General features: G+C 43.6%; 1 protein-coding gene across 1 annotated transcript in view; it reads left to right on the top strand.

The window, feature by feature from the left end:
• LOC115156479 (receptor-type tyrosine-protein phosphatase mu-like) overlaps positions 1-15,000 on the top strand; it is a 225,320-nt gene that overhangs the window by 205,870 nt on the left and 4,450 nt on the right. The window contains exon 23 of the mRNA XM_029703901.1: positions 13,996-14,121. Coding sequence (XP_029559761.1) covers positions 13,996-14,121 — 126 coding nt within the window. The remainder of the gene's footprint in view (positions 1-13,995; positions 14,122-15,000) is intronic.

Genomic DNA, 15,000 nt, shown 5'->3' on the forward strand with positions numbered 1-15,000 from the left:
GTAATCTTTTGTTGACTTGGCTTTCGAAGACCTTAGAAAGGCAGGGTACAATAGATATAGGTCTGTAGCAGTTTGGGTCAAGAGTGTCCCCCCCTTTGAAGAGGGGGATGACCGGAGCTACTTTCCAATCTTTGGGAATCTCAGACGACACGAAAGAGATGTTGAACAGGCTAGTAATAGGGGTTGCAACAATTTCGGCAGATCATTTTAGAAAGAAAGGGTCCAGATTGTCTAGCCCGGCTGATTTGTAGGGGTCCAGATTTTGCAGCTCTATCAGAACATCAGCTGACTGGATTTGGGAGAAGGAGAAATGGGGAAGGCTTGGGCGAGTAGCTGTGTGGGGTGCAGTGCTGTTGACCAGGGTAGGGGTAGCCAGGTGGAAAGCATGGCCAGCCGTAGAGAAATGGTTATTGAAATTCTCAATTATAGTGGATTTATCGGTGGTGACAGTTTCCTATCCTCAGTGCAGTGGGCAGCTGGGAGGAGGTGTTCTTATTCTCCATGGACTTTACAGTGTCCCAGAACTTTTTTGAGTTTGTGTTGCAGGAAGCAAATTTCTGCTTGAAAAAGCTAGCCTTGGCTTTTCTAACTGCCTGTGTATATTGGTTTCTAACTTCCCTGAAAAGTTGCATATCACGGGGGCTGTTCGATGCTAATGCAGAACGCCACAGGATGTTTTTGTGTTGGTTAAGGGCAGTCAGGTCTGGAGAGAACCAAGGGCTATATCTGTTCCTGGTTCTACATTTCTTGAATGGGGCATGCTTATTTAAGATGGTGAGGAAGGCATTTTTTTTAAATAACCAGGCATCCTCTACTGACGGGATGAGGTCAATATCCTTCCAGGATACCTGGGCCAGGTCGATTAGAAAGGCTTGCTCGCTGAAGTGTTTCAGGGAGCGTTTGACAGTGATGAGTGGAGATCGTTTGACCGCTGACCCATTACGGATGCAGGCAATGAGGCAGTGATCGCTGAGATCTTGGTTGATAACAGCAGAGGTGTATTTAGAGGGCAAGTTGGTTAGGATGATATCTATGAGGGTGCCAGTGTTTATGGCTTTGGGGTGGTACCTGGTAGGTTCATTGATAATTTGTGTGAGATTGAGGGCATCAAGCTTAGATTGTAGGATGGCTGGGGTGTTAAGCATGTCCCAGTTTAGGTCACCTAGCAGCACGAGATCTGAAGATAGATGGGGGGCAATCAGTTCACATATGGTGTCCAGAGCACAGCTGGGGGCAGAGGGTGGTCTATAGCAGGCGGCAACGGTGAGAGACTTGTTTTTGGAGAAGTGAATTTTTAAAAGTAGAAGTTCAAATTGTTTGGGTACAGACCTGGATAGTAGGACAGAACTCTGCAGGCTATCTCTGCAGTAGATTGCAACACCGCCCCCTTTGGCCGTTTGGTCTTGTCTGAAAATGTTGTAGTTAGGGATGAAGATTTCAGAGTTTTTGGTGGTCTTCCTAAGCCAGGATTCAGACACGGCATGACAATAATATTGAAGGATATCAGGCACCAAATACAGACATGGAAATAATACTGAAGGATATCAGGCACCAGATACAGACATGACAATAATACTGAAGGATATCAGGCACCATTTATAGACATGACAATAACAGAGAATGAAAATGGTGTAGAATTGTACAGTGGAATAGATGCAAGATAGGATAGATAGGATAGGATAGATTGGATAGGATAGGATAGATAGGATAGATAGAATAGGATAGATAGGATAGGATAGATAGGATATGATGGATAGGATAGATAGGATAGATAGGATAGGATGGATAGAATAGGATAGATAGGATATGATAGATAGATAGGATAGATAATAGGATAGGATAGGATAGGATAGGATAGATAGGATAGGATAGATAGGATAGGATATGATGGATTGGATAAGATATATGGTATAGAATAGATGGGAGAGGATAGATTGGATAGGATAGGATAAGATATTGGATAGGATAGGATAGATTGGATAGGATAGATGGGATGGATTGGACAGGACAGATAGGATAGATATGATAGGATAGATAGGATAGGATAGGATGGATTGATAGATGGGATAGATAGGATAGATAGGATAGGATAGATAGGATAGGATAGATAGGATAGGATAGATAGGATAGGATAGATAGGATAGGATAGATAGGATAGGATAGATAGGTGAGGATGGGATAGATTGGATAGATATGATAGATGGAATGGGATATATGGTATAGGATAGATATGATTGGATAAGAGAGGATAGATATGATAGGATTGGATAGGATAGATTGGATTGGATTGGATACAGTGCCTTCACAAATTATTCATACCCCTAAACTTTGTTGTTGTTGTGTTTCAGCCTGAATTTTAAATGAAATACATTTACATTTTGTATCACTGGCCTACACACAATTCCCCATAATGTCAAAGTGGAATTATGTTTTTTTCAAAATGTTGAAGTTTTATAAGTTCAAGAGTAAAATGTTCATAACAAGTCACATAATAAGTTGCATGGACTCTGTGTGCAATAATAGTGTTTAACATGATTTTTGAATGACTACCTCATCTCTGTACCTCACACATACGATTATCTGTAAGGTCCCTCAGTCCAGCAGTGAACTTCAAACACAGATTCAACCACTAAGAACAGGGCGGTTTCTAAATGCCTTGCAGAGAAGGGCATCTATTGGTAGATGGGTATAAATAATACAGAAGAAGCAGACATTGAATATCCCTTTGAGCATGGTGAGTTATTCATTACACTTTGAATGGTGTATCAATACACCCAGTCACTACAAAGATACAGGCGTCCTTCCTAACTCAGTTGCCAGAGAAGAAGGAAACCGCTCAGTCATTTCACCATGAGGCCAATGGTGACTTTAAAACAGTTAGAGTTTAATGGCTGTGATAGGATAAAACTGAGGATGGATCAACAACATTGTAGTTACTCCACAATACTAACCTAAATGACAGAGTGAATAGAAGGAAGCCTGTACAGAATAAAAATATTCCAAAACATGCATCCTGTTTGCAACAAGGAAGTAATGTAATACTGCAAAAAATTTGTCAAAGCAATTAACTTTTTGTCCTCAATACAAAGTGTTATGTTTGGGGCAAATGCAATACAACACATTACTGAGTACCACTCGCCATCTTTTCCAGCATAGTGGTGGCTGCATCATGTTATGGGTGTTCTTGTAATTGTGAAGGATTGGGGAGTTTTTCAGGATAAAAAGGAAATGGAATGTATTCTGCACAGGCAGAATCCTAGAGGAAAATCTGGTTCAGTCTGCTTTCCACCAGACACTGGGAGATTAATTCACCTTTCAGCAGGACAATCACCGAATGCACAAATATACACTGGAGTTGCTTACCAAGAAGACAGTGAATGTTCCTGAGTTGCAGTTTTGACTTAGATCTACTTGAAAATCTACAGCAAGACCTGAAAATGGTTGTCTTGCAATGATCAACAACCAATTTGACAGAGCTTGAAGAATTTAGAAAATAGTAATGGGTAAATGTTGCTCAATCCAGGTGTGGAAATCTCTTAGAGACTTACCCAGAAAGACTCACAGCTTTAATCGCTACCAAAGGTGATTATACAAAGTATTTACGAAGGGGTGTGAATAATTATGTAAATGTGATATTTCTGTGTTTCATTTTCAATGAATTTGCAAAAATTTAAAAAAAAACATGTTTCCACTTTGACGTTATAGGGTATTGTGTGTAGATAGATGGGTGAGATAAAAAAAAAAAAAGTCATCCATTTTGAATTCAGGCTGTAACACAACAAAATGTGGAATAAGTCAAGGAGTAGCTCCCGACTGGTGCCGTGGGTCTAAGACACTGCATCTCAGTGCAAGAGGCGTCACTGCAGTACCTGCTTCTGAAGGTAGAGGATAAATATATAGTCAATAATGATAAATAATAAAGTTACAAAAAATTCCAAAGCTCTGTATATCATCATCAGTCACATAGACAGGACAGGATTATAGATTAATCTCTGTTCAACATCAGTCACATAGACAGGACAGGATTATAGATTGATCTCTGTTCAACATCAGTCACATAGACAGGACAGGATTATAGATGGATCTCTGTTCAACATCAGTCACATAGAAAGGACAGGATTATAGATGGATCTCTGTTCAACATCAGTCACATAGACAGGACAGGATTATAGATGGATCTCTGTTCAACATCAGTCACATAGACAGGACAGGATTATAGATTAATCTCTATTCAACATCAACATCAGTCACATAGACAGTACAGGATTATAGATGGATCTCTGTTCAACATCAGTCACATAGACAGGACAGGATTATAGATTAATCTCTATTCAACATCAACATCAGTCACATAGACAGGACAGGATTATAGATGGATCTCTGTACATCATCAACATCAGTCACATAGACAGGACAGGATTATAGATGGATCTCTGTACATCATCACCATCAGTCACATAGACAGGACAGGATTATAGATGGATCTCTGTTCAACATCAGTCACATAGACAGGACAGGATTATAGATTAATCTCTATTCAACATCAACATCAGTCACATAGACAGGACAGGATTATAGATTAATCTCTATTCAACATCACCATCAGTCACATAGACAGGACAGGATTATAGATGGTAGATAAAATATATAGACAGAAATCTGTGGAAGATCTCTCCGGGAGCTCCAGCTCTCCAGGCCCCAGGCCCTGTCATCACACCCAGGGATCAAAGCCTCTGGCTGGGCTGCTCTCGCTGCTCTCTCCCCTCTCTCCCTGGGTGACTGACTGGCTAGCTGACACACACACACGCTGGCTGGCAGGGCCTTTCATTCAATATTCTCACTGTAGCTCAGGTGGAGCGATGGGGGGTTGAGATAGAGAGGAAGGGAAAGAGGAAAAAGTGATGTGAGGAAGGAAGTTAGAGGAAGTGAGAGAGGGGGAGAAATGGAGAGGAGGGGAGGGGAGAAGAAGAGAGGTGAGAGAAAGAGAGAGGGGAGTGAAAGAGAGGGGAGTGAAAGGGAGAGGTGAGGGAGGAGAGAAGAAGAGAGGGGGAGAAAGGGAGATTAAGGACATTAGAGGAAGTGAGAGAGGGGGAGAAATGGCGAGGAGAGAAGAAGTGGGGGAGAAAGAAAGGGAGAGGAGGGGAGGAGAGAAGAAGAGGGGGAGAAAAGGAGAGGAGGGGAGGAGAGAAGAAGAGAGGGGAGTGAGGGAGGGAGGAGAGAAGAATAGAGGGGGAGAGAAGGGGAGGAGAGAAGAAGAGGGGTGAGGGAAAGGGAGAGATGAGGGAGAAGAGAAGAAGAGAGGGGGAGGGAGGGAGAGGAGGGGAGCAGAGAAGAAGAGAGGGGGAGAAAGGGAGAGAAGGGCGAGGGAGAGAAAGGGAGCAGAGAAAAAGAGAGGGGGAGAAAGGGAGAGGAGGGGAGCAGAGAATAAGGGAGGTGAGGGAGGAAGGGAGAGGAGGGGAGCAGGGAAGAAGAGGGGGGAGAAAAAGAGAGGAGAGGAGCAGAGAAGAAGGGAGGTGAGGGAGGGAGAGGGGAGCAGAGAAGAAGACAGGGGCAAGAAAGGAGAGGAGGGGAGCAGAGAAAGGAGAGGGGGGAGAAAGGAAGAGGAGGGGAGCAGAGAAGAGAGGGGAGGGAGGGAGAGGAGGGGAGCAGAGAAGGGAGAGGAGGGGAGCAGAGAAGAAGAGAGGGGGTAGAAAAGGAGAGGAGGGGAGCAGAGAAGGGAGAGGGGGGAGAAAGGGAGAGGAGGGGAGCAGAGAAGAAGAGAGGGGGAGGGAGGGAGAGGAGGGGAGAGGAGGGGAGCAGAGAAGAAGAGAGGGGGGAGAAAAGGAGAGGAGGGGAGGGGAGCAGAGAAGAAGAGAGGTGAGGGAGGAAGGGAGAGGAGGGGAGCAGAGAAGAAGAGAGGTGAGGGAGGAAGGGAGTTGGAGGGGAGGGAGGAAGGGAGAGGAGGGGAGTGAGGAAGGGAGAGGAGGGGAGGGAGGAAGGGAGTTGGAGTTACTTTCGCTCCATCAGTATCTTTGTTTTGCATCTGTTGAATTTGTCGTTCTGATTGGCTCTCAGAGGAGGCAGAGATAGGTTTTCTTCCACCTGTATTTCTGCAATCTCTTTGTGTGTGTGTGGGGTGTGAGTGAGAGTGCATGTGTGTTTGCCTGCTTGTTATGCTGGTGATGTTTGAGTGTGTGTCTATGTGCACTGCATTTCTCTGTGTCAACTTTTCTGCTGTGTGTGTATGTTGTCTAGGTAATATACTGACTATACAGGTGTAGTTGTCTAGGTAATATACTGACTATACAGGTGTATGTTGTCTAGGTAATATACTGACTATACAGGTGTAGTTGTCTAGGTAATATACTGACTATACAGGTGTATGTTGTCTAGGTATTATACTGACTATACAGGTGTATGTTGTCTAGGTAATATACTGACTATACAGGTGTATGTTGTCTAGGTAATATACTGACTATACAGGTGTATGTTGTCTAGGTAATATACTGACTATACAGGTGTATGTTGTCTAGGTATTATACTGACTATACAGGTGTATGTTGTCTAGGTAATATACTGACTATACAGGTGTATGTTGTCTAGGTATTATACTGACTATACAGGTGCATGTTGTCTAGGTAATATACTGACTATACAGGTGTATGTTGTCTAGGTAATATACTGACTATACAGGTGTAGTTGTCTAGGTAATATACTGACTATACAGGTGTATGTTGTCTAGGTAATATACTGACTATACAGGTGTAGTTGTCTAGGTAATATACTGACTATACAGGTGTATGTTGTCTAGGTAATATACTGACTATACAGGTGTATGTTGTCTAGGTAATATACTGACTATACAGGTGTATGTTGTCTAGGTAATATACTGACTATACAGGTGTATGTTGTCTAGGTAATATACTGACTATACAGGTGTATGTTGTCTAGGTAATATACTGACTATACAGGTGTATATTGTCTAGGTAATATACTGACTATACAGGTGTATGTTGTCTAGGTAATATACTGACTATACAGGTGTAGTTGTCTAGGTAATATACTGACTATACAGGTGTATGTTGTCTAGGTAATATACTGACTATACAGGTGTAGTTGTCTAGGTAATATACTGACTATACAGGTGTAGTTGTCTAGGTAATATACTGACTATACAGGTGTAGTTGTCTAGGTAATATACTGACTATACAGGTGTAGTTGTCTAGGTAATATACTGACTATACAGGTGTAGTTGTCTAGGTAATATACTGACTATACAGGTGTAGTTGTCTAGGTAATATACTGACTATACAGGCGTAGTTGTCTAGGTAATATACTGACTATGCAGGTGTATGTTGTCTAGGTAATATACTGACTATACAGGTGTAGTTGTCTAGGTAATATACTGACTATACAGGTGTAGTTGTCTAGGTAATATACTGACTATACAGGTGTAGTTGTCTAGGTAATATACTGACTATACAGGTGTAGTTGTCTAGGTAATATACTGACTATACAGGTGTATGTTGTGTAGGTAATATACTGACTATACAGGTGTATGTTGTCTAGGTAATATACTGACTATACAGGTGTAGTTGTCTAGCTAATATACTGACTATACAGGTGAATGTTGTCGAGTTAATATACTGACTATACAGGTGTATGTTGTCTAGATAATATACTGACTATACAGGTGTAGTTGTCTAGGTAATATACTGACTATACAGGTGTAGTTGTCTAGGTAATATACTGACTATACATGTGTATGTTGTCTAGGTAATATACTGACTATACAGGTGTATGTTGTCTAGGTAATATACTGACTATACAGGTGTATGTTTTCTAGGTAATATACTGACTATTCAGGTGTATGTTGTCTAGGTAATATACTGACTATACAGGTGTATGTTGTCTAGGTAATATACTGACTATACAGGTGTAGTTGTCTAGGTAATATACTGACTATACAGGTGTATGTTGTCTAGGTAATATACTGACTATACAGGTGTAGTTGTCTAGGTAATATACTGACTATACAGGTGTATGTTGTCTAGGTAATATACTGACTATACAGGTGTATGTTGTCTAGGTATTATACTGACTATACAGGTGTATGTTGTCTAGGTAATATACTGACTATACAGGTGTATGTTGTCTAGGTATTATACTGACTATACAGGTGCATGTTGTCTAGGTAATATACTGACTATACAGGTGTATGTTGTCTAGGTAATATACTGACTATACAGGTGTAGTTGTCTAGGTAATATACTGACTATACTGGTGTATGTTGTCTAGGTAATATACTGACTATACAGGTGTAGTTGTCTAGGTAATATACTGACTATACAGGTGTATGTTGTCTAGGTAATATACTGACTATACAGGTGTATGTTGTCTAGGTAATATACTGACTATACAGGTGTATGTTGTCTAGGTAATATACTGACTATACAGGTGTATGTTGTCTAGGTAATATGCTGACTATACAGGTGTATGTTGTCTAGGTAATATACTGACTATACAGGTGTATGTTGTCTAGGTAATATACTGACTATACAGGTGTATATTGTCTAGGTAATATACTGACTATACAGGTGTATGTTGTCTAGGTAATATACTGACTATACAGGTGTAGTTGTCTAGGTTATATACTGACTATACAGGTGTATGTTGTCTAGGTAATATACTGACTATACAGGTGTATGTTGTCTAGGTAATATACTGACTATACAGGTGTATGTTGTCTAGGTAATATGCTGACTATACAGGTGTATGTTGTCTAGGTAATATACTGACTATACAGGTGTATGTTGTCTAGGTAATATACTGACTATACAGGTGTATATTGTCTAGGTAATATACTGACTATACATGTGTATGTTGTCTAGGTAATATACTGACTATACAGGTGTATGTTGTCTAGGTAATATACTGACTATACAGGTGTATGTTGTCTAGGTAATATACTGACTATACAGGTGTATGTTGTCTAGGTAATATACTGACTATACAGGTGTAGTTGTCTAGGTAATATACTGACTATACATGTGTATGTTGTCTAGGTAATATACTGACTATACAGGTGTAGTTGTCTAGGTAATATACTGACTATACAGGTGTAGTTGTCTAGGTAATATACTGACTATACAGGTGTATGTTGTCTAGGTAATATACTGACTATACAGGTGTAGTTGTCTAGGTAATATACTGACTATACAGGTGTATGTTGTCTAGGTAATATACTGACTATACAGGTGTATGTTGTCTAGGTAATATACTGACTATACAGGTTTATGTTGTCTGGGTAATATACTGACTATACATGTGTATGTTGTCTAGGTAATATACTGACTATACAGGTGTAGTTGTCTAGGTAATATACTGACTATACAGGTGTAGTTGTCTAGGTAATATACTGACTATACATGTGTATGTTGTCTAGGTAATATACTGACTATACAGGTGTAGTTGTCTAGGTAATATACTGACTATACAGGTGTATGTTGTCTAGGTAATATACTGACTATACAGGTGTAGTTGTCTAGGTAATATACTGACTATACAGTGTACAGGTGTAGGTTGTATTGTTTCTACCTGGTCTGTCTCTCCAGAGAGGTTAAATTAACATGGTAATTTCCCTGCTCTTATGAGCCTGTCCCCCTTGGGTTTACTACTCTAACAGTTTTTAACTGTCAAAGCAAAAAGTTGATCATCCACGTTCTGTATCACATCCATTCTCCTCCAGAAACATCTTTTGATCATCTATTCTTTTACAAAAAGAAACTCTGGGTTTCCTGGGGGTTTAAAAAGAAAGAAAATGTGTATTTTTTTTGTTTTTTTGTTGAGAAGACTGATACCTGTCACATGAAAGGGTGACAGGAGAGGGAAAAAAACTGTATGAAAGATATTAGCAGTTTATATATATATTTTTTATTTCACCTTTATTTAACCAGGTAGGCAAGTTGAGAACAAGTTCTCATTTATAATTGCGACCTGGCCAAGATAAAGCAAAGCAGTTCGACAACATACAACAACACAGAGTTACACATGGAGTAAAACAAACATACAGTCAATAATACAGTAGAAAAATAAGTCTATATACAATGTGAGCAAATGAGGTGAGATAAGGGAGGTAAAGGCAAAAAAAGGCCATGGTGGCAAAGTAAATACGATATAAAAAATATAACAACAAAAAATACAATATAAGACTGCACCAAGCAGCAATTAATGAAAAAGTCAGCTAACTCAATATTGCTTTAGTTGGGCTTCATCAGTTCATTTCCAGATGGTTTTAAAGGTCTCAGTGCTTTCAGCTACATTTACATTTTAATGAATGTTAAGTAAATGTTCATCTCCAATTCACGTAACAAAAAATGAATCTGATGATTTATGTATATGTACGTTGGATGGTGCCCTCATTGATCGTGTCCACACAAATCAATAACACAGTGCAAAGTCCTCAATGCATTCTTGGACATTGAACAAGTTCTTCAAACACCAGATCTGGGCATCTGGGTCGACAAAAAGCTATCTTTCAAAAAGCATGTTGATGAGTTAGTTAAGAAATTAACACTTAAAATATGATTATTTTATTAAATAGAAGGAAACATAATTCAGTCGACAGGTGTGTCAGGTAAGGTAGTTGGGGTCAGGTAAGGTAGTTGGGGTCAGGTAAGGGAGTTGGGGTCAGGTAAGGGCGTTGGGGTCAGGTAAGGGAGTTGGGGTCAGGTAAGATAGTTGGGGTCAGGTAAGGTAGTTGGGGTCAGGTAAGGTAGTTGGGGTCAGGTAAGGTAGTTAGGGTCAGGTAAGGTAGTTGGGGTCAGGTAAGGTAGTTGGGGTCAGGTAAGGTAGTTAGGGACAGGTAAGATAGTTGGGGTCAGGTAAGGTGGTTGGGGTGAGGTAAGGTAGTTGGGGTCAGGTAAGGTAGTTAGGGTCAGGTAAGATAGTTGGGGTCAGGTAAGGTAGTTGGGGTCGGGTAAGGTAGTTGGGGTTGGGTAAGGTAGTTAGGGTTGGGTAAGGTAGTTGGGGTCAGGTAAGGTGGTTGGGGTGAGGTAAGGTAGTTGCGGTCAGGTAAGGTAGTTGGGGTCAGGTAAGGTAGTTGGGGTCAGGTAAGGTAGTTGGGGTCAGGTAAGGTAGTTAGGGTCAGGTAAGGTAGTTGGGGTCAGGTAAGGTAGTTAGGGTCAGGTAAGGTAGTTAGGGACAGGTAAGATAGTTGGGGTCAGGTAAGGTGGTTGGGGTGAGGTAAGGTAGTTGGGGTGAGGTAAGGTAGTTGGGGTCAGGTAAGGTAGTTAGGGTCAGGTAAGGTAGTTGGGGTCAGGTAAGGTAGTTGGGGTTGGGTAAGGTAGTTAGGGTTGGGTAAGGTAGTTGGGGGTCAGGTAAGGTGGTTGGGGTGAGGTAAGGTAGTTGCGGTCAGGTAAGGTAGTTGGGGTCAGGTAAGGTAGTTGGGGTCAGGTAAGGTGGTTGGGGTGAGGTAAGGTAGTTGGGGTCAGGTAAGGTAGTTAGGGTCAGGTAAGGTAGTTGGGGTCAGGTAAGGTAGTTGGGGTCAGGTAAGGTGGTTGGGGTCAGGTGTGTCAGGTAAGGTGGTTGGGGTGAGGTAAGGTAGTTGGGGTCAGGTAAGGTAGTTGGGGTCAGGTAAGGTAGTTGGGGTCAGGTAAGGTAGTTGGGGTCAGGTCAGGTAAGGTAGTTGGGGTCAGGTAAGGTTGTTGGGGTCAGGTAAGGTTGTTGGGGTCAGGTAAGGTGGTTAGGGTAAGGTAAGGTAGTTGGGGTCAGGTAAGGTGGATGGGGTCAGGTAAGGTAGTTGGGGTCAGGTAAGGTGGTTGGGGTCAGGTAAGGTGGTTGGGGTCAGGTAAGGTGGTTGGGGTCAGGTAAGGTTGTTGGGGTCAGGTAAGGTGGTTGGGGTCAGGTAAGGTGGTTGGGGTCAGGTAAGGTGGGTGGGGTCAGATAAGTTGGTTGGGGTCAGGTAAGGTGGTTGGGGTCAGGTAAGGTGGTTGGGGTCAGGTAAGGTGGTTGGGGTCAGGTAAGGTAGTTGAGGTCAGGTAAGGTAGTTAGGGTCAGGTGTGTCAGGTAAGGTGGTTGGGGTCAGGTAAGGTGGGTGGGGTCAGGTAAGGTAGTTGGGGTCAGGTAAGGTAGTTAGGGTCAGGTAAGGTGGTTGGGGTGAGGTAAGGTAGTTGGGGTCAGGTAAGGTAGTTAGGGTCAGGTAAGATAGTTGGGGTCAGGTAAGGTAGTTGGGGTCAGGTAAGGTAGTTGGGGTCGGGTAAGGTAGTTAGGGTTGGGTAAGGTAGTTGGGGTCAGGTAAGGTGGTTGGGGTGAGGTAAGGTAGTTGGGGTCAGGTAAGGTAGTTGGGGTCAGGTAAGGTAGTTGGGGTCAGGTAAGGTGGTTGGGGTGAGGTAAGGTAGTTGGGGTCAGGTAAGGTAGTTAGGGTCAGGTAAGGTAGTTGGGGTCAGGTAAGGTAGTTGGGGTCAGGTAAGGTGGTTGGGGTCAGGTGTGTCAGGTAAGGTGGTTGGGGTCAGGTAAGGTGGTTGGGGTCAGGTAAGGTGGTTGGGGTCAGGTAAGGTAGTTGGGGTCAGGTAAGGTAGTTGGGGTCAGGTAAGTTAGTTGGGGTCAGGTAAGGTAGTTGGGGTCAGGTAAGGTTGTTGGGGTCAGGTAAGGTTGTTGGGGTCAGGTAAGGTGGTTAGGGTAAGGTAAGGTAGTTGGGGTCAGGTAAGGTGGATGGGGTCAGGTAAGGTAGTTGGGGTCAGGGATGGTGGTTGGGGTCAGGTAAGGTGGTTGGGGTCAGGTAAGGTGGTTGGGGTCAGGTAAGGTAGTTGGGGTCAGGTAAGGTGGTTGGGGTCAGGTAAGGTGGTTGGGGTCAGGTAAGGTGGGTGGGGTCAGATAAGTTGGTTGGGGTCAGGTAAGGTGGTTGGGGTCAGGTAAGGTGGTTGGGGTCAGGTAAGGTGGTTGGGGTCAGGTAAGGTAATTGGGGTCAGGTAAGGTAGTTAGGGTCAGGTGTGTCAGGTAAGGTGGTTGGGGTCAGGTAAGGTGGGTGGGGTCAGGTAAGTTGTTTGGGGTCAGGTAAGGTAGTTGGGGTCAGGTAAGGTGGGTGGGGTCAGGTAAGGTAGTTGGGGTCAGGTAAGGTGGGTGGGGTCAGGTAAGGTGGGTGGGGTCAGGTAAGTTGGTTGGGGTCAGGTAAGGTAGTTGGGGTCAGGTAAGGTAGTTGGGGTCAGGTAAGGTAGTTGGGGTCAGGTAAGGTAGTTAGGGTCAGGTGTGTCAGGTAAGGTGGTTGGGGTCAGGTAGTTGGGGTCAGGTAAGGTGGTTGGGGTCAGGTAAGGTAGTTGGGGTCAGGTAAGGTAGTTGGAGTCAGGTAGTTGGGGTCAGGTAAGGTAGTTGGGGTCAGGTGAGGTTGTTGGGGTCAGGTAAGATAGTTGGGGTCAGGTAAGGTAGTTGGGGTCAGGTAAGGTAGTTGGGGTCAGGTAAGGTAGTTGGGGTCAGGTCAGGTAGTTGGGGTCAGGTAAGGTAGTTGGGGTCAGGTAAGGTAGTTGGAGTCAGGTAAGGTAGTTGGGGTCAGGTCAGGTAGTTGGGGTCAGGTCAGGTAGTTGGGGTCAGGTAAGGTAGTTGGGGTCAGGTAAGGTAGTTGTCCAACTTAACACATCCGTAGAAGTTGCGTCGTCAGTTGGGACAGAGAGGACGAGTCAAATAGGAAGCACATCACTGGTTACGTCACTGCTGAGTCCGCTTGTTGTCCTAGCTAAACATTAGCACAATTACCAAACCTTTTGATTTGATGGGAGAGTTGTCTGTCTAAAGAGGACCCTCCCTGGAATATTTTTTTAATTCCCCTTTTGAAATGTCTGAGAGAAGACCTTGTGCCGTTGCCTAGCTTACGTTTCCACAAGGTTAGGGATATCCCACTCGTTTGTCAAAGTTATCACACAGTCATTATGTTGATATGTTTATATTTATCAAACCTTTTGCTTCCTGTTCCACCTGGAAGTTGTTTTATTCTCCCCCTACCCGTTCTGTGCCTGTGTGTGTTAGCTATGTCCTCAGTACTGGCCAGAGAATGGGGTGCATCGCCATGGGCCAATCCAGGTGGAGTTTGTCTCAGCTGACCTGGAGGAGGACATAATCAGTAGAATATTCCGGATCTACAACGCAGCACGGGTACGCACACACACTCTCTCACACTCACACACACACCATGGGACTATGGGAAAATTAGCTACTCTGTGTTGCTACAGCAGTGCAAGTACCTACCTGAACTTAACTGACCCCAACTACCTTACCTGACCCCAACCACCTTACCTGACCCCAACCACCTTACCTGACCCCAACCACCTTACCTGACCCCAACCACCTTACCTGACCCCAACTACCTTACCTGACCCCAACCACCTTACCTGACCCCAACTACCTTACCTGACCCCAACCACCTTACCAGACCCAAACTACCTTACCTGACCCCAACTACCTTACCTGACCCCAACCACCTTACCTGACCCCAACCACCATACCTGACCCCAACCACCTTACCTGACCCCAACTATCTTACCTGACCCCAACTACTTTACCTGACCCCAACTACCTTACCTGACCCCAACTACTTTACCTGACCCCAACTACCTTACCTGACCCCAACTACTTTACCTGACCCCAACTACCTTACCTGACCCCAACCACCTTGCCTTACCTGACCCCAACTACCTTACCTTACCTGACCCCAACTACCTTACCTGACCCCAACTACCTTACCTGACCCCAACTACCTGACCCCAACTACCTTACCTTACCTGACCCCAAGTACCTTACCTGACCCCAACTACCTTAGCTGACCCCAACTACCTTACCTGACCCCAACTACCTTACCTGACCCCAACTACCTTACCTGACCCCAACTACCTTACCTGACCATAACTACCTTACCTGACCCCAACTACCTTACCTGACTCACTCTACCGGACCCCAACTACCTTACCTGACTCCAACTACCTTACCTGACCCCAACTACCTTACCTGACCCCAACTACCTTACCCAACCCTTAC

The sequence above is a fragment of the Salmo trutta genome, chromosome 21 (genome assembly GCF_901001165.1).
Source record: "Salmo trutta chromosome 21, fSalTru1.1, whole genome shotgun sequence".
NCBI classification, from domain to species: Eukaryota; Metazoa; Chordata; class Actinopteri; order Salmoniformes; family Salmonidae; genus Salmo; species Salmo trutta.